The sequence below is a fragment of the Coregonus lavaretus genome (genome assembly GCF_964263955.1).
Source record: "Coregonus lavaretus genome assembly, chromosome: 23".
In the NCBI taxonomy this organism is placed as follows: domain Eukaryota; kingdom Metazoa; phylum Chordata; class Actinopteri; order Salmoniformes; family Salmonidae; genus Coregonus; species Coregonus lavaretus.
The window spans coordinates 24,699,109-24,722,455 of NC_140010.1; the positions used below are offsets into that span (position 1 = coordinate 24,699,109).

General features: G+C 44.3%; 1 protein-coding gene across 3 annotated transcripts in view; it reads left to right on the forward strand.

The window, feature by feature from the left end:
• The window catches only part of LOC311150822 (ras GTPase-activating protein nGAP-like), a 112,723-nt gene that overhangs the window by 41,650 nt on the left and 47,726 nt on the right, over positions 1 to 23,347 (forward strand). For all 3 annotated transcript variants that reach the window (XM_084188360.1, XM_084188358.1, XM_084188359.1), the window contains exons 2-3: positions 6,879 to 7,006; positions 7,356 to 7,479. In XM_084188360.1, coding sequence (XP_084044486.1) covers positions 6,879 to 7,006; positions 7,356 to 7,479 — 252 coding nt within the window. The remainder of the gene's footprint in view (positions 1 to 6,878; positions 7,007 to 7,355; positions 7,480 to 23,347) is intronic.

Consider the following 23,347-nt stretch of genomic DNA (forward strand, 5'->3'; position numbering starts at 1 on the left):
GTTTAATGGCACAGGCAGGGAGCCCAGCCAACAGCGAGTTGCAGTAATCCAGACGGGAGATGACAAGTGCCTGGATTAAGACCTGTGCCGCTTCCTGTGTAAGGCAGGGTCGTACTCTCCGAATGTTGTAGAGCATGAACCTACAGGATCGGGTCACCGCCTTGATGTTAGCGGAGAACGACAGGGTGTTGTCCAGGGTCACGCCAAGGCTCTTCGCACTCTGGGAGGAGGACACAACGGAGTTGTCAACCGTGATGGCGAGATCATGGAACGGGCAGTCCTTCCCCGGGAGGAAGAGCAGCTCCGTCTTACCGAGGTTCAGCTTGAGGTGGTGATCCGTCACCCACACTGATATGTCTGCCAGACATGCAGAGATGTGATTCGCCACCTGGTTATCAGAAGGGGGAAAGGAGAAGATTAGTTGTGTGTCGTCTGCGTAGCAATGATAGGAGAGGCCATGTGAGGATATGACAGAGCCAAGTGACTTGGTGTATAGCGAGAATAGGAGAGGGCCTAGAACTGAGCCCTGGGGGACACCAGTGGTGAGAGCATGTGGTGCGGAGACAGATTCTCGCCACACCACTTGGTAGGAGTGACCGGTCAGGTAGGACGCAATCCAAGAGTGAGCCGCGCCGGAGATGCCCAACTCGGAGAGGGTGGAGAGGAGGATCTGATGGTTCACAGTATCAAAGGCAGCAGACAGGTCTAGAAGGACAATAGCAGAGGAGAGAGAGTTAGCTTTAGCAGTGCGGAGAGCCTCCGTGACACAGAGAAGAGCAGTCTCAGTTGAATGACCAGTCTTGAAACCTGACTGGTTTGGATCAAGAAGGTCATTCTGAGAGAGATAGCAAGAGAGTTGGCTAAAGACGGCACGCTCAAGAGTTTTGGAGAGAAAGGAAAGAAGGGATACTGGTCTGTAGTTGTTGACATCAGAGGGATCGAGTGTTGGTTTTTTAAGAAGGGGTGCAACTCTCGCTCTCTTGAAAACTGAAGGGACATAGCCAGCGGTCAAGGATGAGTTGATGAGCGAGGTAAGGGAGAAGGTCACCGGAGATGGTCTGGAGAAGAGAGGAGGGGATAGGGTCAAGCGGGCAGATTGTTGGGTGGCCGGCCGTCACAAGTCGCAAGATTTCATCTGGAGAGAGAGGGGATAAAGAAGTCAAAGCATAGGGTAGGGCAGTGTGAGCAGGACCAGCAGTGTCATTTGTCTTAACAAACGAGGATCGGATGTCGTCAACCTTCTTTTCAAAATGGTTGACGAAGTCATCCACAGAGAGGGAGGAGAGGGGGGGAGGAGGATTCAGCAGGGAGGAGAAGGTGGCAAAGAGCTTCCTAGGGTTAGAAGCAGATGCTTGGAATTTAGAGTGGTAGAAAGTGGCTTTAGCAGCAGAAACAGATGAAGAAAATGTAGAGAGGAGGGAGTGAAAGATGCCAGGTCCGCAGGGAGTCTAGTTTTCCTCCATTTCCACTCGGCTGCCCGTAGCCCTGTTCTGTGAGCTCGCAATGAATCGTCAAGCCACGGAGCAGGAAGGGGAGGACCGAGCCGGGCCGGGAGGATAGGGGACATAGAGAGTCAAAGGATGCAGAAAGGGAAGAGAGGAGGGTTGAGGAGGCAGAATCAGGAGATTGAAGGGAGAAGGATTGAGCAGAGGGAAGAGATTATAGGATGGAAGAGGAAAGAGTAGCAGGAAAGAGAGAGCAAAGGTTGCGACGGCGCATTACCATCTGAGTAGGGGCAGAGTGAGTAGTGTTGGAGGAGAGCGAGAGAGAAAAGGATACAAAGTAGTGGTCGGAGACATGGAGGGGAGTTGCAGTGAGATTAGTAGAGGAGCAGCATCTAGTGAAGATGAGGTCAAGCGTATTGCCTGCCTTGTGAGTAGGGGGGGACGGTGAGAGGGTGAGGTCAAAAGAGGAGAGGAGTGGAAAGAAGGAGGCAGAGAGAAATGAGTCAAAGGTAGACGTAGGGAGGTTGAAGTCACCCAGAACTGTGAGGGGTGAGCCATCCTCAGGAAAGGAACTTATCAAGGCGTCAAGCTCATTGATGAACTCTCCAAGGGAATCTGGAGGCCGATAAATGACAAGGATGTTAAGCTTGAATGGGCTAGTGACTTATAAACCCCCAAATGCGTTAAATCCTTTTGGGCCGGGTTTCCCGGGCACAGATTAAGCCAAATCCTGGACAAAAGCATGCTGTGGAGATTCTTCATTGAAAGTGCTTTTTAGTCCAGGACTCGGTTTAGCGCTTATCCTGTGTCTGGGAAACCAGCCCTTATGATTGAATTAAAATCCATCTTTGCTAGCCTACAGTTTTACTGGTGTTGTTCACATTGACACTGCTTATATAATTCATATTTGTTGGATATTCTACTGCTTTATGAGTGCAAATTAAACCGAATCAAATTGAAGGACTTGCTCTGCCTCTGGTCAAAGACCTCAGTCCTGAGAATGGGATGATGACATCAGATAGCAAATAGTCTTAAACCAACCAGTCGAGCATGGATGAGTTATGTAATGAGAATAGCCAGTGGCATGTATACCCCCCCAACCCCCCCTTACAACAGATGAATTTGTAACAGCAGTCTTCTGACTAAATGGTCACATCTACCTTCGTTTTTTTTCTCTTCAATAGACTGTTTGTAAGGGTTTCTGTGGACATGGTAGTTGGATATTCTTACAAGAAACACACAGAATACTCCAATTAGTTTTTTTACTCCTGCTTAGGAGAGGCTATTTTGTGGACTTTGTGGCCTTCTTGAATTCCCCTGAGAAATGTGGCAATTTCACACGGTAGCTAGCTACATTTGAACAGTAGCAGGTGAGAGAGGATTCTGTTCTCTTGGGTGTTGCAGCAGTGAAGCTTTGTGGTACATGATTTAATATGCATACAGAAATATATCCGTTAACGTGTACATTTCTTCTCTATACAGACTACCATTGTACAGTACAGTGCTATCATGGGACGAGGAAAACGTCAGTGGATGCAGTTTAATTCTTTTAGGTATTGAAGATTAATGACAGACGTTCAAGTGATGACACACTCTAGTTTAGTTTATTCTTTTGTCTCAAAATAACTTTAAGTCCCTGTATTTCGGAAATTATGAGTGATAAATTGTACCGGATGTCTGAAAGAAAAAAATATCTTATTCCCTCTTGTCTGTAATCTGTATATGGGAAAGTTGGCTGGATTCAGAAGGAGCTGTGCTGTTCACTCCTCCCCAGTCAATTAGTAAACTGGCACGAGTGTCTTATTTGAGCTCTCAGCTCACATACCCATATGTTGAACATAAACAATGAATACATGCAGCCAGCCATCCTATTCAAAGCAGCCTACGCTCTGTCTGGATTACATTCCCACCTCGCCCACGTCTTCTATATTCCATATCTTTGTAACGCCGCCATGTGTGTGGAGCAATTTCCAACACAGCGCTGCGGCCAAAAGACGGCACATTATCATCTCTAGTCAGACACTATAAAAACATGTCTGTTTACTCTGTCATTACATCCGCGTTTGGATAGCCGGCTGTGTAAAAACAATTTGCTATCTGCCCTCGTCATTGCACTCTATCCCATTGTTCAGCACAACTTATTGCTGTTGGAGTACATTACAGGGTTGTGGCCAGTTAACATGGAGGTGGGGGGGGGGGCAGCATTGGTTGTCTCCCAAATGGCACCCTATTCCCTATATAGTGCACTAGGGAATAGGGTGCCATTTGGGACACAGCCAATGACTGCCTCACTTGCGGCATAGTACATAAACCTCTGGGAATAGGGCCTCCTTTGGACTCAACCTTGTTAGTCCAAGGAGATTGATTAAGCCTGAAGGGTCGCCTATAGACCTATAGCACTTCCCACTTATGCTCAGTGACATGGGGGCATGACCTATGCACTCTGCTTTCTCCATAACTACCCTGCACCAATGCACCAACCAGACAGCTAGCCTAGCATCAGGCAGATGCACCCGGGGGGGTTGATGAACCTTGAATACAACACTTTAATATCTAATCCCAAAAAGCCCCCTTTGGCTTGCAATGACCTCATCAACTATAATTGCCTGCCTGCTATGTCTGCTACCTCCTAAAACATTTGCTGCATCCCAAATACCACCCTATTCCCTATATAGTGCACTATGGGCCCTGGTCAAAAGTAGTGCACTATATAGGGAATAGTGTGCCATTTGGGATGGAACCATCTCACCAGTAGGGAAAAGGTCACATCCTGCACAAGACATCCTGTAGGAGCAGTGAGGCAGTTAATGGACGCAAGGCAGTGCATCTCCATCATCACATAATGATGGGTTGACAGACAGCTGTGAATTAATTAAGCAATAAGGCCCGAGGGGGTGTGGTATGTGACCAATATACCACGCCTAAGGGCTGTTCTTATGCATGACGCAACGCGGATATACCACAAACCCCCGAGGTGCCTTATTGCTGTTATAAACTGGTTACCAAAGTAATTAGAACAGTAAAAATATTTTTGGGGTCATACCCGTGGTATACAGTCTGATATACCATGGCTTTCAGCCAATCACCATTCAGGGCTCAAACCACCCAGTTTATAATTATGAATAGATCATTTTGTAATGTCACATACTTTTGCAATAATTATATTGCTAGGTTAGGTAGACTATCAAGCTTGGTTTCAGGTATGCATTATTTCTTGGGCAAGGGAATTAAACCATTTATTTTATTGCTTTTCTTCTGACAAGGTTATGGGTTCACCTTCCCCAGTTTTGCATGTCAGTGGATAATATAGGCTTAGTTGTTTTTAATAATACCCCCCCCCCCCCCCCCCCATATAATCTATAGCATATTAATCTATATATACAGTGGGGAAAAAAAGTATTTAGTCAGCCACCAATTGTGCAAGTTCTCCCACTTAAAAAGATGAGAGAGGCCTGTAATTTTCATCATAGGTACACGTCAACTATGACAGACAAATTGAGAGAAAAAAATCCAGAAAATCACATTGTAGGATCTTTAATGAATTTATTTGCAAATTATGGTGGAAAATAAGTATTTGGTCACCTACAAACAAGCAAGATTTCTGGCTCTCACAGACCTGTAACTTCTTCTTTAAGAGGCTCCTCTGTCCTCCACTCGTTACCTGTATTAATGGCACCTGTTTGAACTTGTTATCAGTATAAAAGACACCTGTCCACAACCTCAAACAGTCACACTCCAAACTCCACTATGGCCAAGACCAAAGAGCTGTCAAAGGACACCAGAAACAAAATTGTAGACCTGCACCAGGCTGGGAAGACTGAATCTGCAATAGGTAAGCAGCTTGGTTTGAAGAAATCAACTGTGGGAGCAATTATTAGGAAATGGAAGACATTCAAGACCACTGATAATCTCCCTCGATCTGGGGCTCCACGCAAGATCTCACCCCGTGGGGTCAAAATGATCACAAGAACGGTGAGCAAAAATCCCAGAACCACACAGGGGGACCTAGTGAATGACCTGCAGAGAGCTGGGACCAAAGTAACAAAGCCTACCATCAGTAACACACTACGCCGCCAGGGACTCAAATCCTGCAGTGCAAGATGTGTCCCCCTGCTTAAGCCAGTACATGTCCAGGCCCGTCTGAAGTTTGCTAGAGTGCATTTGGATGATCCAGAAGAGGATTGGGAGAATGTCATATGGTCAGATGAAACCAAAATATAACTTTTTGGTAAAAACTCAACTCGTCGTGTTTGGAGGACAAAGAATGCTGAGTTGCATCCAAAGAACACCCTACCTACTGTGAAGCATGGGGGTGGAAACATCATGCTTTGGGGCAGTTTTTCTGCAAAGGGACCAGGACGACTGATCCGTGTAAAGGAAAGAATGAATGGGGCCATGTATCGTGAGATTTTGAGTGAAAACCTCCTTCCATCAGCAAGGGTATTGAAGATGAAACGTGGCTGGGTCTTTCAGCATGACAATGATCCCAAACACACCGCCCGGGCAACGAAGGAGTGGCTTCGTAAGAAGCATTTCAAGGTCCTGGAGTGGCCTAGCCAGTCTCCAGATCTCAACCCCATAGAAAATCTTTGGAGGGAGTTGAAAGTCCGTGTTGCCCAGCGACAGCCCCAAAACATCACTGCTCTAGAGGAGATCTGCATGGATGAATGGGCCAAAATACCAGCAACAGTGTGTGAAAACCTTGTGAAGACTTACAGAAAACGTTTGACCTGTGACAAAGGGTATATAACAAAGTATTGAGAAACTTTTGTTATTGACCAAATACTTATTTTCCACCATAATTTGCAAAAAAATTCATTAAAAATCCTACAATGTGATTTTCTGGAATATTTTTTCTCATTTTGTCTGTCATAGTTGACGTGTACCTATGATGAAAATTACAGGCCTCTCTCATCTTTTTAAGTGGGAGAACTTGCACAATTGGTGACTGACTAAATACTTTTTTCCCCACTGTAATGTAATTGCAATAGCATGCAGTAGCCTAATGGAGTGAAATCCATTCTTTGTTGCTTAGCAGAGGACAACCCTGCCCTCTACAGACAAGCTGTGATGACTTCACCTTATTTTCTCTGGGCTGAACAGAGTTGGTGCTAATTAAATTTCCTACCTAATGCTGGTTCCTCTCAGTCAGTGGGATCAACAATACAGCTGTGTCTCGTGATTATCTATTTTCTGTTAGGCAGCAGACTTTGATCAGTCATAATGAAGCACAAGCCAAAAAGCAGTTCACTTCACTATGGCATCCTATCATTGCATACAAAAGGTGGTGTATAAAGTAAAGTTGAAAGAGTGAAGAGAATGTTCATTATAACCTGTTCCTTAACCTTTTTTTATTTAGCATCTTCCTGGTTTACCGTGGGATCTTCTGTGCTGCTTCCTCCCTCTGAGATGTCTCTTCTCCCCTCTGTGCAGATGTAAAGGGACCACCCACACACCGCTTTTCCTGCGGCCAGTCGCCCTACTCCGAGACCAGTATGTGGGAGAGGAAGTACTGCATCCTGACTGATAGCCAGCTCATCCTGCTCAACAAGGAGGAAGAGGTGAGTGAAGTTCCTAATACTACCCCCCTTCTACCACCATGCACACACACCATTTCCCTTCTACCACCATGTACACACACCATTTCAGAGGGACAATGCAAGGTGTGGATAGTGGGGGGGCTGCATCTTATCTCTAAAAATCTATCCCATCTTCTGTGTGTGCAGGAAAAATTGTAATGAAAGAGAAGACATTAATACTGTATATATGTCCCAGGCTGATCATGTTCCGGAGCTACTAGGAAAACTATTACTGTTTCAATAAACGAACTATAGAAATAAAAAATAATAAATGTGCTGATGATGCCCTACTTACAGTGCCTGCGGTTCTTCCCTCTCTGTGATTTTTCAGATGCCAGGTGAGGTGGTTGATAGTCCTACAGAGTCGTCAAAGGGCAGGAGTCTGCGTCGGACAGTCAGTGTTCCATCAGAGGGACAGTTCCCAGAGTTCCAGGCAGAGGGCGCCTCCATTCTAGGTAAGACGGCCACAGACTGGAGAGGAGGGAGCATTTACAGTGCATTCGGAAAGTATTCAGACCCCTTCCCCTTTTCCACATTATGTTACAGCCTTATTCTAAAATGGATTAAATCAAACATTTTCCTCATCAATCTACACACAATACCCCATAATGACAAAGAGAAAACAGGTTTTTAGAATTTTATAAAAAAATAAAAAACGATACCTTATTTACATAAGTATTCAGACTCAAACTTGAGCTCAGGCGCATCCTGTTCCCATTGATCATCCTTGTGATGTTTCTACAACTTGATTGGAGTCCACCTGTGGTAAATTCAATTGATTGTACATGATTTGGAAAGGCACACACCTGTCTATGTAAGGTCCCAGAGCTGATGGTGCATGTCAGAGCATAAACCAAGCCATGAGGTTGAAGGAATTGTCCTTAGAGCTCAGAGATAGGATTGTGTTGAGGCATAGATCTGGGGAAGGGTACCAAAAAATGTCTGCAGCATTGAAGGTCCCCAAGAACACAGTGGCATCCATCATTCTTAAATGGAAGAAGTTTGGTACCACCAAGACTCTTCCTAGAGCTGGCCGCCCAGCCAATCTGAGCAATCGGGGGAGAATGGCCTTGGTCAGGGAGGTGACCAAGATCCCAAGCGTTGGTCCCATGTTTCATGAGCTGATATAAAAGGTCCCAGAAGTTTTCCAGATGCACGAAAAGCTTATTTTTCTCAAAGTTTGTGCACAAATATGTTTACACCCTGTTAGTGAGCATTTCTCCTTTGCCAAGATAATCCATCCACCTGACAGGTGTGGCATATCAAGAAGCTGATTAAACACCATGATCATTAAACAGGTGCACCTTGTGCTGGGGACAATGAAAGGCCACTCTAAATTGTGCAGTTTTGTCACACAACACAATGCCAAAGATGTCTCAAGTTTTGAGGGAGTGTGCAATTGGAATGCTGACTGTAGGAATGTCCACCAAAGCTGTTGCCAGAGAATTGAATGTTAATTTCACTACCAAAAGCCGCCTCCAACATAGTTTTAGAGAATTTGGCAGTACGTCCAACCGGCCTCACAACCACAGACCACGTGTAACCACGCCAGGCCAGGACCTCCACATCTGGCTTCTTCACCTGCGGGATCATCTGAGACCAGCCACCCGGACAGCTGATGAAACTGAGGAGTATATCTGTGTGTAATAAAGCCCTTTTGTGGAGAAAAGCTCATTCTGATTGGCTGGGCCTAGCTCCCCAGTGGCTTGGCCTGGCTCCCAAGTGGGTGGGCCTATGCCCTCCTAGGCCCACCCATGGCTGCGCCCCTGCCCAGTCATGTGAAATCCATAGATTAGGGCCTAATACATTTATTTCAATTGACTGATTTTCTTATAGCAACTGTAACTCAGTAAACTCGTTGAAATTGTTGCATGTTTGCGTTTATATTTTTGTTCAGTTTTTGTTCACCAATCTGTTACACCAATGCACTGACTAGAATGGGAGAGGAAGACTTTGGGTGCGTCCCACATATTATTGCACTCTATTCCCTATTTTGTGCACTACTTTGACCAGGGCCCATAGGGATCTGGTCAAAGTAGTGTACTAAATAGGGAATAGAGTACCATTTGGGATGCTAATTTCTTGTTAGCTTTAATGAGAGGATATGCTGCACACAGTAAATTCATTATAGACACAGGCCTTCCGCCATAGTTGATATAAATAAATACATGTTAGATGATTTTGAAATAGTTTTACTTATTTTCTACTAATTGTATGTTGGTAGTTTTATCAAATGAAATTTTTGATAAAATGATTGCTATGTCTTGTGTCTGTTTTCATGAGAATTTCATTTAATTTAGGCCGGTTAGTGTTTGCGTTCTGCTACTGTAGTCCGTAGTCCGTAGGCCGGGAAATGCTCTGTAGAGTAGGTGTCTTTGGGAATGTATCAGGGACAAAGCACCCTGTGTCCATTCTATCCATCCATCTCACAGGGTCTGAGTAGCATGGCTGACCCCACTGTCTTCATGTGGGCTTTTCTCAGCCAGGGCCTTCACTGGGGAAATCTGCGGGGGTGCGGCCGCTGGCTGGAGGGGTGCTGCCACTGGCTGGAGGGGTCCTGGGCTGAGGGGTCAGTGGGAACAGGGAAGGGGTCTTTGAGCTGGTTGTATTGTGACAGCAGCTGATGGGTAGAGGAATGAGGACGGACATGGGCTTACATCCCAAATGGCACTATCCCCTATATGGTTAAAAGTAGTGCACTATATAAGGAATAGGGTGCCATTTGAGATGCAGCCCCTGTAACTCAGGGAGTCATCCACCCATGATGACCCTCTTAATGTTCTCTGTCCTGCCCTCAACCAGGGGAGAGGGGGTTATTTATATGTTAATCTGTGCTCTTGTTTGACAAAGTGCCTGCAATACTGGGTTTTAGGCCAATACTGGGATTCTATTGGCATTCAACTATCATTTTGATTGACATGTAGAGCAAACAAAAAAAGAGAGGAAACTTTCTGAGATTAATGAAAAGTCTTCCTTCTTTAATATTGTCCATTTATTTTCCTTTTGTTTTTTTAAAATATGGTGTTGAGAGATCCGCGTTTAATAGAGCTCTGGGGACATAGCCTATATGGTTGTTTAGATGTATTCTACTAGGGAAATAATAGTTTTGCCACAATATTATTATATTCCTCCACCATTGGCATTTTTTTACATGACTAGTTTTTGTGACACATGACACTGACTTGCATTATTAGAGGGAAATCAGTGACATTTCTGGTACTTCTTGTCCCCCCCACCAAATAATTTACAGGTCATAAATCTCACTGCATTGAACCCATTGGTGCCTTCTAGGTTTGTATACAACAACAGTATTTTAATTCAAGCATTTCACTGACTTTTCCTGTACTCCACCTGTAACCGTGTAGTAACAGGGTCAATACAATACAGGTCGTTTGGTCAGCTGAAACCTGAGGTTGCTGCATCAATGAGATGAGATGACTCATATGGAAAGATTATGATATGCGTGTGAAAGTTTTTGACTTGACATTTCTGCAGGGCAACACACTTATTGACAAGTTTATATTCATGCGCATCCGTAAGTAACTTGTGATGTGATCCCATCAACTCTCCTGACTGTAAATAATCGCTTTATCATTTGCCGCACACCCCCTTTTTACTGAGGCGACTGATGGGCACAGGCTTCGTTCTGATGGGGATGTTCGACGATGCATCTTGAGTACGCATGTGGCTCGTAGATGGAAGGGCTGCTATTGTTGTGTTCATTTCAAAAGACTAGAGAAGAGAAAGGCTGTGTGGGTTTGACTGGTTTGGCCTCAGGCTTTTCTGCATTCCTGCATGTCTTGAAAGGAGACGAAATAACAGCCAGGACGAGATAGTAAACGAGCACTAGGATCTTGTGACATTGCTTGGTATATTTTCAGCGAAATGTGATTTCTGGATTGTAAACTATGGAATACATATGGGGTGAGTTCAAGTCGTTTTAATTAATATTTTTTACTTGCCAAACAATTCTAGAATACAAAGAGCAATCGTGTGAGAACTCTTGGGCCGCTACTCAGGAGGACCGTCTGTACTGTGGAGGTTTTGCAACATCATTAACTTTTCCATGCGCAACCTGTGACTTTTTGCCACCCGAAACAACACCTATGAATTTGTTTGGATTTCAATCAATTTGTCTAGTCTTTAGTCAGACACATTTAGGCTATGCCTCTGTTATATCCTTGTTGTAAGATACAATGTAACATAATTTGGCTATATGTAAAAACACGTACTTTTAGCGTGTTGACAAGCACGTGATATTGGGGTCACGTAATCGCTCAAATTATTTAATATCTTTATTCTCCAAGGTTATTGTTTACCTGGCATCCTTAACTTGAACATAAGATAATAAACAATGGTTACTGTCATCTAGTGGGGGACATATGTTAATACATTTTCCGGTTCCTTGCACTTCGCTGCGGTTCTCTAACGGACACATTGTGGCAGTTATAGTTAGCCAAAATGTTGAACACTGTCTGGGTTTGACCACAGCTGTCCTTAGGTCGTTGCTTTTCCTTAGGTATGTCTGGAGAATGGATATTATCATTGACATTTCTACAGTACTCGGAGGCAATCTCATTACTTCACTTGGTTTGTCAATCAAAAGGTTGTTTATAATCGTTATGAAATGTATTTGCCAAATAGCATGTATTAAAGCCCATAGCATCTGTCAACTCTGTCACAACTCTTTTACTTACATTCTCTCCTTGGGGAAAACACTTATCTGTAATTACATTTATGTTGATTACTCTGCTCACAGCCAATGTTTACTGTATTTTGTTGCCAGAGTTGGAAATTTATAATTTGCACATTTATGATGACTGCATGCAATTCTTTTGAATAAAATGTAATTACAGAGAAGTGTCAGTACCTGCCACAAAGCATTCATGTGAAAATAGACAGGGCATGGAAACAGGTATGTAACAGTGGATAAAGTCAACAGCATTGCCTTGTTACCTGGACATATAACTGGTTCCATGGGTTGAGAGGAATTCCTTGTATAGTTGTAATACAGTTGGACAATGGATACATTGCAACTTTGTGGGTTTCCATGGCTGAGCAGCCACACACAAGCCTAAAATCACCATGTACAATGCCAAGTGTCGGCTGGAGTGGTGTAAAGCTCGCCACCATTGGACTCTGGAGCAGTGAAAACGCGTTCTCTGGAGTCACCATCTGGCAGACTGAGGGACGAATCTGGGTTTGGCCAATGCCAGGATAATGCTACCTGCCCCAATGCATAGTGCCAACTGTAAAGTTTGGTGGAGGAGGAATAATGGTCTGGGGCTGTTTTTCTTGGTTTCGGGCTGGGCCCCTTAGTTCCAGTGAAGGGAAATTTTAACGGTACAGCATACGATGACATTCTAGACGATTCTGTGCTTCCAACTTTGTGGCAACAGTTCGGGGAAGGCCCTTTCCTGTTTCAGCATGACAATGCCCCCGTACACAAAGCGAGGTCCATACAGGTTTGTCGATATCAGTGTGGAAGAACTTGACTGGCCTGCACAGAGCCCTGACCTCAACCCCATTGAACACCTTTGGGATGAATTGGAATGCCGACTGTGAGCCAGGCCTAATCGCCCAATATCAGTGCCCGACCTCACTAATGCTCTTGTGGCTGAATGAAAGCAAGTCCCCGCAGCAATGTTCCAATATCTAGTGGAAAGCCTTCCCAGAAGAGTGGAGGCAGTTATAGCAGCAAAGGGGGGACCAACTCCATATTAATGCCCATGATTTTGGAATGAGATGTTTGACGAGCAGGTGTCTACGTACTTTTGGTCATCAGGTGAATGATAATGGCAAGGAGAAGTAATCAACATTTTTAAAATGAATGGATTTGGTAGATAGTTTTTTGTTCTTTTGGTCTCCCCACATTATAATTGGAAGAGGAAGTGTAAACTCTAACATAGCCTATTAGCTAGAAAGGTAACTCCATTCACATTTTTGCTATGAGCAGCTTTTTAGCTGGTTAAACAAAGGTGAGCCATGTGTTGGCAAAACTTCACATTCAAGTCAAGAAAGCTTACCATCAGCCAGCGGCACTTGCCAGTGTTTGCCAAGCCAGCCTTTATCTAGCACAGTATGTCAAGGTCACCACTCAGGGCTGTCTACAGGAGCTAGTGGTGAGGCAAGCAGTCGTCAGGCAGTCTGGTGGGGCCTGTGCTGCCTGCAGACAACATGGTCCAGTTCCAAATGGCACCCTATTCCCTAAATAGTGCACTACTTTTGACCAGGGCCCATCAAAAGTAATGCACGATATAGGGAATATGTTACCATTTTGAGACGCCTTGCCTCCTGCTGCATCTGTTCCTGAAAATCCAGTTAAACAATTGATTCGGTGCAGGCCTTCCTGAAATCAATATTGTGTTAAAAGATAAGCACAGGGTTAAAATGCATTGCCTGCCACGTGGGGAAATTAGGCCCCGGCTGGAATTAGAAATGATGCTTTCTGGGAGATTCCTACCAGAACCCTGTTTATACCAGGTAGCTGCTAGCCTAATCATCTGGGCCGTATTCATAAAGCATCTCAGAGTAGGAGTGCGAATCTAGGATCAGGTCCACCATGTCCATTCATTAGCCTATGATCTTAGATCCTCCTTGTTAGCATGTACAATAGTTGGTATGGTAGGCTATTTGTATGCTGTTTCTACTTCAAGGTGCTCCATTATTTCCAAACATAAGGGGGTAAGAAATCACAATGTAGCATGCATGCTATTGAACATAATAATAATATAATAATATGCCATTTAGCAGACGCTTTTATCCAAAGCGACTTACAGTCATGCGTGCATAATTTTTTTTTTGTGTATGGGTGGTCCCGGGGATTGAACCCACTACCTTGGCGTTAGAAGCGCCGTGCTCTACCAGCTGAGCTACAGAGGACCATCATATGGTTTCAATAGATCACAATTAATTTGATGCAACTAAAGGTTAAAGATGAAAATGTCTTGAAAACATCCTTCTTGTTTGCTGCTCCTTTGGCCACTCACCACTTCATTGTGCTTGCGATATCTGATATGAAGTGTGGATGGTGATCATCAATAATTCATATTTCGAAGTACTTGGGGCTATTATTGAACTTAGCCCAGCCCCAAGTTCGTGCTTAACTCTCAACGCCCACACCATTGTTGCTACTGCATGATATGGAAATCATATTCCCAGAGGATAATTCTGCAGTTTAAGTAACTTTCAGTGTTGTGTAACTTGGGTCATATGTTGCACAATGGTCAACAATGTAGGATTTCCCTAGCAAAATTATGCAGCCGAACATGTACTAAACCTCTGAGGTAGAGGACAAGGCACTGCTGCGCTGTTCAAATACTGTTACCGGGGATTGCTGATCCACAAATCTGTGTTGTTTGTTGTTGTTGTTTTTCCAAGTTGACTCTCCCAACCACTGCACATTTTTACAGCTGAGTTTTTGGACTAATGAGGGATAGTTCAAAGAACAGCTTTTTAGCAAGGGTCTGGAGTTTTATCTGTGTGGAATGCTGCATAGTAACTTTGTAAATGAACACGAACTCAGTCTTTGTCATCTTTTTGTGCATAATGAGAAATCTGGCTGGATCTTGCAGTTGGGCCTAAATAGTGGAAATTTCTAATTTTCTAATTCATTTTTAGACAAAGTGGTGAATCACTGCAGCTTGTGGCAAATCTTCCAATTTTGCAAATTGCCATTTCCGACTGACGATAAGGATGGTCTTGTACAGGGGGTTCATATATTTTTGGTTTCTCTCTCTCTCTCCTCCCACCCTTTTCCCTCTCTCTATCTCTCTCTCTATCTCCCCCCCCACCACCCCTGTCCCTCTCTCTCCCTCACCCCTGTCCCTCACACACAATGATGAGAAAGCCCCCAGGGTTGTGTCCTACATCAGTCGAATAAGGCAGCAAGTTATTTTGTAATTAGCCTTAAAGCGTGGCTCTAAATTTGTCCTGTGGTTCCAGCAGTGAGGCTGCATTTCAGCTGCAGTAGCAGTCCAGCAGATGCTTCAGTACACAGAGAGAGGTAGAAGGAGAACGAGGGAGGGAGGGAGGGAGGGAGGGAGGGAGGGAGGGAGGGAGGGAGGGAGGGAGGGAGGGAGAGAGCGCGACTGAAGAGGGATGTACTTGCAGTACTGTTCTGTTATGCTGAGAGGAATGGTGGAGTGCAGTTACAGCAATTGATTGAATAAATGCGGTAAAATCTCTTCCACTGCTGGCATGCCAAGAAGGAGAGTCTGATGAAGTGAAGGTTAGAATTGCTGCCAAGAGGAGAGAGCGAGCGAGAGTGTGATAGGGAAAGGAAGAAGGAGAGGGAGGTATATAGCGGAGGGAGACTCCAAGAGAGAAGGGGAGTGAGAGTGGGACCAGGAGAAGCATAGAGTGCTAGTTCAGGGAGAAATACGTGGGATGCCAGACTGCAGGAACAAAACTAGTTCATTAAGAAAACTGAGATCCTGGGATGATCTTGGAAAAATCTGAGTTCAATGGGATGGCTTGATAGTACTGTAGAAGATGGACAGTTAAAGGGAAATGACTTTGCCTCATTAGCTGATGGTGATGGTCTGTGTTTAGCCAATCGGATGCTGGCTGACCCTGTCCATCTCATCCTCAGATGATGGGGAACAGCTGTGACCGAGGTACAGATTCACTCTCCTGTCTTTTTTCTATAGACTCTATTGTTTGAAATTAAGTTGATTATTCATGCTTAATTCTCATATGTGCAGAGCACCATCGTTTAAAAGCCGTTATGTTCGGTTCTGAAGTTTGTCTGTTTCTTTTCATTTAGGTTCTATACTGTATACATGTAATGCTCCATATGATGGGTTTGCTAGCATCTTTCACGAACACTGAACTGAAGATGTGCGTAACTTCTTTGATCATCTTTACTTTGTGCTGTTTGTCAATGTCCATAGTTGTTATTAAGCAGTAAGGATGTGCATGAAGTTTGATAGGTGTCTCTCTCCCTCCAAGCCACCCCCAGCCAGAGGGCTCAGGCTCCTTGCTCACAGGAAAAAAAACGGCCTCCAAATTCACTCCATTCATCCTTTTGTTTAAAATCACAATTTAACCAACACCCATCGCTTTTTGAGACTACATAGACATACCATTTTGATTTCAAGTATTGAAACCAAACCATATGATTTGAATGAAAAGTATTTTAATAAACAACATGAAAAGGTGACTGTAAGAAGCTCTCATCATTTTAAATAGGCTACATGTTGTATTAAACGGCATATAAACACTCTAAATAGGTCAGGAGCCAAAACAGGTAGCCTAAGAAGGAACAAAAAAATATTATTTAGGCTGTATCGTTAGCCTATTATTTCAATTATTTCAAGGCCATAGCCTACAAATAAATAAATTGTGAAGCATTTGCGAGTGCGACACACTAGGCTGGCAGGAACATTAAGCACTCAACATTTAAACAAAATGTTGTCTTATTAAATCATTATAGTCTATAAATTGCACATATAGGCTGTGACTTACTTAGAATTAAATAAAAATGAAATGAAAAATGCCTCACTACTCTAGATTGTAGAGGAAAACAGGGCAATTCAAGTTGGTGCAACGAAATTAATGTCACAACGTAGTTTTCTTTGCCTTATATCATTATAAATTATATAGAATTAATCATTCCAACCTTATTATAACCTTAATATACTTGTACTTGACAATGTTGATGAAAATAAGAATGTTCATTTGCTGTGACCGTTGCTAGTTTAGACTGCACCGTTCTTGATTGTATCTCATCCATATTTGGAGTTGGGAGGTGGTAACATTTGGAGGTGTTTCCGCAGGTTGGACCAATAAAAATCAAATTAATACCCTCGTCATTTTCATCTTCAGATCCTTGGCTTTCATTGGCTATATTGGCGATCAATCTACGTTGAGGGGCTGTTTCTATGGTGATTTCTAAAGGGAAAGACACAACGAAAACAGGAATAGATTGTTTTCGCGGAGGGTGGATATTGAAATTCAGTCGGTTAGCTTTGTTAATAAATATATATTAAGTCCCTATTTCGTTTTGTATTCAGCGGATTTCATTTAGAAAAAGCCAATGTTTTCTCTCACGAACCTGCAGCCACAAGTTAGCGTGTCAGTTGACATTCGAAGTTAGCGCTGTTCTGCCGTGGAGCAGTGCCACAGAGTTCTATTGAGCAGTGACCACTTTATGATCATGCCCATGATGATATTACATTAAATCTAAACAATCAAAATTCTCTGAGAAAATCATCTAACTTCTAACATGGGGTTTGGACTATTGTTTTTTTTCTCTATTGAATGGACATATTTTTATAAACCTTCAATGAATTAATCATTTTATGGGTGAACACCCTACTTATTAGGCTCAGTGCCTTTAGAATTCACTTTTAGAAACACGAGTTTGGCCAGATTCTCTCGCTTCAGGCTCATGCGATGGTGCCTGCAGAGGCCAGCAGTGGAGAATACACTCTGTACTCGCAGAGCCACTGGGGATGCTAAACACCCTTCGGGCCACTCTTGCCAGGCGGGGGTAGGGATACAGAGTTGTCTTTCCAAAAGGTGATAACATCCTCGTCTGCGTTGCTTCTCATGGCCTTTAGGTACTCCTCTACCTCTTCTTTCTTGTTTATAGAGGACCACTGCTGCTGAATGAAGTAGAAGCCAAACATGTGAGGGCACTTTTGGGCACTTCGTTTTGCTCAGGGGCAGGGTTAGGTGCTGCTGGTGCTACTGGTATGGCAGATGCACCTGCCAGAGGCGTGTTGATAGACATTTTCATTTACATTTTCGTCATTTAGCAGACGCTCTTATCCAGAGCGACTTACAAATTGGTGCATTCACCTTATGATAGCCAGTGGGACAACCACTTTACAATATTTTTTTGGGGGTGGGGTAAGGGGGGGTAGAAGGATTACTTTATCCTATCCCATGTATTCCTTAAAGGGGTGGGGTTTCAAGTGTCTCCGGAAGGTGGTGAGTGACTCCGCTGTCCTGGCGTCGTGAGGGAGCTTGTTCCACCATTGGGGTGCCAGAGCAGCAAACAGTTTTGACTGGGCTGAGCGGGAACTGTGCTTCCGCAGAGGTAGGGGGGCCAGCAGGCCAGAGGTGGATGAACGTAATGCCCTCGTTTGGGTGTAGGGACAGATCAGAGCCTGAAGGTACGGATGTGCCGTTCCCCTCACAGCTCCGTAGGCAAGCACCATGGTCTTGTAGCAGATGCGAGCTTCAACTGGAAGCCAGTGGAGTGTGCGGAGGAGCGGGGTGACGTGAGAGAACTTGGGAAGGTTGAACACCAGACGGGCTGCAGCGTTCTGGATAAGTTGAATGGGTTTAATGGCACAGGCAGGGAGCCCAGCCAACAGCGAGTTGCAGTAATCCAGATGGGAGATGACAAGTGCCTGGATTAGGACCTGTGCCGCTTCCTGTGTAAGGCAGGGTCGTACTCTGCGAATGTTGTAGAGCATGAACCTACAGGATCGGGTCACCGCCTTGATGTTAGCGGAGAACGACAGGGTGTTGTCCAGGGTCATGCCAAGGCTCTTTGCACTCTGGGAGAAGGACACAACGGAGTTGTCAACCGTGATGGCGAGATCATGGAACGGGCAGTCCTTCCCCGGGAGGAAGAGCAGCTCCGTCTTGCCGAGGTTCAGCTTGAGGTGGTGATCCGTCATCCACACTGATATGTCTGCCAGACATGCAGAGATGTGATTCGCCACCTGGTTATCAGAAGGGGGAAAGGAGAAGATGAATTGTGTGTCGTCTGCGTAGCAATGATAGGAAAGGCCATGTGAGGATATGACAGAGCCAAGTGACTTGGTGTATAGCGAGAATAGGAGAGGGCCTAGAACTGAGCCCTGGGGGACACCAGTGGTGAGAGCACGTGGTGCGGAGACAGATTCTCGCCACGCCACCTGGTAGGAGCGACCTGTCAGGTAGGACGCAATCCAAGAGTGAGCCGTGCCAGAGATGCCCAACTCGGAGAGGGTGGAGAGGAGGATCTGACGGTTCACAGTATCAAAGGCAGCAGATAGGTCTAGAAGGACGAGAGCAGAGGAGAGAGAGTTAGCTTTAGCAGTGCGGAGAGCCTCCGTGACACAGAGAAGAGCAGTCTCAGTTGAATGAGCAGTCTTGAAACCTGACTGGTTTGGATCAAGGAGGTCATTCTGAGAGAGATAGCAAGAGAGTTGGCTAAAGACGGCATGCTCAAGAGTTTTGGAGAGAAAATAAAGAAGGGATACTGGTCTGTAGTTGTTGACATCGGAGGGATCGAGTGTAGGTTTTTTGAGAAGGGGTGCAACTCTCGCTCTCTTGAAGACGGAAGGGACATAGCCAGCGGTCAAGGATGAGTTGATGAGCGAGGTAAGGTAGAAGGTCTCTGGAAATGGTCTGGAGAAGAGAGGAGGGGATAGGGTCAAGCGGGCAGGTTGTTGGGCAGCCGGCCGTCACAAGTCGCAAGATTTCATCTGGAGAGAGAGGGGAGAAAGAAGTCAAAGCATAGGGTAGGGCAGTGTGAGCAGGACCAGCGGTGTCATTTGACTTAACAAACGAGGATCGGATGTCGTCAACCTTCTTTACAAAATGGTTGACGAAGTCATCCACAGAGAGGGAGGAGGGGGGAGGAGGATTCAGCAGGGAGGAGAAGGTGGCGAAGAGCTTCCTAGGGTTAGAGGCAGATGCCTCTGTTTCCTTCACAAGGAGGTCGCACCAGCTCATCCCTTATCACCCACTCAGTTTTAAACCTGGGGTCCAGGACATCGGCTAGGACAAGATGTTTATCATTCTAGTACTGCCTGTACCAAGTGGAGACGTTATCTGATAGTGTTTCTGGAAAAGCAGCAATGTCTATGGACTGAGACACGGTAGTCAACAGTTTATTTATTTCAGACACGGCAGGGAGAATCATGCACAGGGTCCCCAACTCGTTCTGCATATTATCGGTGAGGTCAGCTAGTGGTGTCAGAACCTCCACCAGGACCTGTAGCCGACGCACTTCATTTAGGGTGAGTTTTGCATCGGAGGTAGACTTCGGTCTCTTTCGAACAACTTCAACACAGATTCAATCATGCGTAATTGGCTGTTCCATCTTGTCATGCAGGCTGATGTGGGACGCACTCCCAATCTGTCCCTTTCCTCTGTGTTCAATGTACTCTTCCTAACACTTTTCACAAGTTTCCCCACTTTCTGGATCAGTCCACTAACCCCATCATGGCGTTGCTGCTGCGTCTCGTTCTCTATAAATATACATTAAAGTTTAATTAGCCTAATGATAGTCTACCTTAAATTAGCACCAAAATAAGCCTAGACACATAAACAACACAGAACAGTTGAATTGTTATGAACACACCCTTCTGTCTGTCTCCAACTGTTTAAACAGCATGCTAGCCTGTCCACTTTGTTCAGATGTTGAAATCAAGTGGCCTACCTTATTTCTCAAAATAAGAACGAGTTGCCAATTCCTTATATAATTGTGATTTATGCGTATTGTACATTTATAAAAAAGACTAAACAGCTAGTATAACAGTCTTTGACAAAAGCCGCGCGCGACGAACTGAGCATGAATATTCCAGAATCAATGTTCATTGATACTCCTGTTTTAGTAGTGTGTGCTCTGCGCACAATTTGAGTAGTTGAGACATAAAAAGGGTATCGTTAGAAAGGTTAACTTAAACTCTATTACAGTAAAATAATGTCTCAATGTCCATATGACCGATTCTGTTGGACCAAACCTCAAATGCAAATAGTGAGTTGAAAACACTTGTCGGAGAGGAAGAAGTAATCTCTGAACTTTGTTGGTGTGAGTGGCAGGGGCTTAGTGTATGTGTGTGTAAACAGAGAGGAAGAGGCGAAGCGAGAGGTTTTACTCGCCAAAATCTGTCCAAAATAAACCCAATGCGTTTCTATGGATTTATTTTGGACCTAACCTTGTCGCCTGCTTTCCCGCCTTTCGGACAACAACTCCAATTGTTAGGGCGGAGACATGAGCATCTCGTAATCTTAATTTAATATGGTGTAAATTAAAAGGCGGACACAGCACAGAAGGAGCGAAGGAGACGAGACCAAAAAGACAACATGAAAACAAGCAGACATAAACGCTCATAAAAACAACAAAAACAAAAAATAGATTCTTGCAATACAGGCATTTGGAATATCGTGCAAAAACATTCATTCAAATTAATTCGATATATCGCCCAGCCGTAACATGAATTATGATAGCCTTTTCTTTCAATTATTCCAATATTAAGATGAACAAAGCTAAATCATGAAACAAAATATTGTATTTTTCTATAGGTACGCCTAAAGGTTTTAAGGCAAAATAACCCTATCAAAACAGAAAGCTCCTATGTCAGGCATATTGGGCCAAAATCAATAATAGCCTATTGTATAGATAATAGAACGAAAATGAACAAAAGTTTTAAGAGATTGTTTTTTTTTGTTTATAAATACTTTGCTACAATGACACCCTTAGCTAGCTAAGCACCTCGTTCCTTTCTGTTTGCATGTGCATATAGTACACTATCATGCTTTCGGGATGCGTGTCTTTTCAGATTCCACAATGATTCTTTAGTTGTGGATACTATATCACCACACTCCCTCTCTTGCTCTTGGTCCTCATCATCTTTGTAAAGTCACCTTGATTTTTGCACTGGTGTTTTATCAGTTTCTTTATGAAAATATTTAGCGAACTCCATGACTGTAGCTAAAGCAAGGGGCTATATCAGCACACAAATAGCTTACAAATAAATGCATGCTGGGCCGGGCATGCTCTGAGCTCGTGAAGTGAGCTACAGCGCTACGCTCCAGCCTTTGGGAAACTCTCTGCGCTCCAGTCAAATTGGGCATGCTCCGCTCCTCACGCCGCTCCGCTCCTTGCGCCGCCCCCACTCCGCTCACATACTCGGCTCTGAATTATGATGCATGCACCATTTATAAGACCAACCGGGCTGCAGCCAGGAGTGCCATGAGCACAGTGTCTGAGGGAGAACTTGATGTAGCACTTTGCAAAGTAATCTTTTTAATAATGCTGACTGCTGCAAGCTGTGTCTCACAACCTGTCTGAAATGTGGGATTCGTTGCCGTGTGTGGTGTTGCTCTAGTTTAGATGTTATCTCAGTTCATTATCTTGTCTGGTAAAACTTGTTTATTCCCCCTCATCAATCTACAAACAATATCCCATAACGACAAAGCGAAAACAGTTATTTTTGTGCGTGTGCAAATGTATAAAAAAGAAATAACAGAAATACCTTATTTACATAAGTATTCAGACCATTTGCTATGAGACTCGAAATTGAGCTCAGGTGCATCCTGTTTCCGTTGATCATCCTTGAGATGTTTCTACAACTTCATTGGAGTCCACCTGTGCTACATTCAATTGATTGGACATGATTTGGAAAGGCACACACCTGTCTTTATAAGGTCCCACAGTTGACAGTGCATTTCACAGCAAAAACCAAGCCATGAGGTCAAAGGAATTCTCTGTAGAGCTCCGAGACAGGATTGTGCCGAGGCACAGATCTGGGGAAGGGTACCAAAACATGTCTGCAGCATTGAAGGTCCCCAAGAACACAGTGGCATCCATCATTCCTAAAGGCTCTCAGACCATGAGAAACAAGATTTTCTGGTCTGATGAAACCAAGATTGAACTCTTTGGCCTGAATGCCAAGCGTCACGTCTGGAGGAAACCTGGCACCATCCCTACAGTGAAGCATGGTGGTGGCAGCTTCATGCTGTTGGGATGTTTTTCAGCAGCAGGGACTGGGAGACTAGTCAGGATCGAGAGAAAGATGAATGGAGCAAAGTACAGAGCGATTCTTGATGAAAACCTGCTCCAGAGCGCTCAGGACCTCAGACTGGGGCGAAGGTTCACCTTCCAACAGGACAATGACCTTAACCACACAGCCAAGACAACACAGGAGTGGTTTCGGGACAAGTCTCTGAATGTCCTTGAGTGGCCCAACCAGAGCCCGGACTTGAACCCAATCAAACATAGCTGGAAAGACCTGACAGATCTTGAGAGGATCTGCAGAGAAGAATGGGAGAAACTCCCCAAATACAGGTGTGCCAAGCTTGTAGCTTCATACCCAAGAAGAATCAAGGCTGTAATCACTGCCAAAGGTGCTTCAACAAACTACTGAGTAAAGGGTCTGAATACTTATGTAAATGTGATATTTCTGGTTTCTAAAAACCAGTTTTTGATTTTCTATTATGGGGTATTATGTGTAGATTGATGAGGGAAAAAAACAATTTCATCCATTTTAGAATAAGGCTAATGTAACAACGTGGAAAAAGGCAAGGGGTCTGAATACTTTCTGAATGCACTGTAAGTCAGGGGTTGGAAACTACACTGAACAAAAATATAAA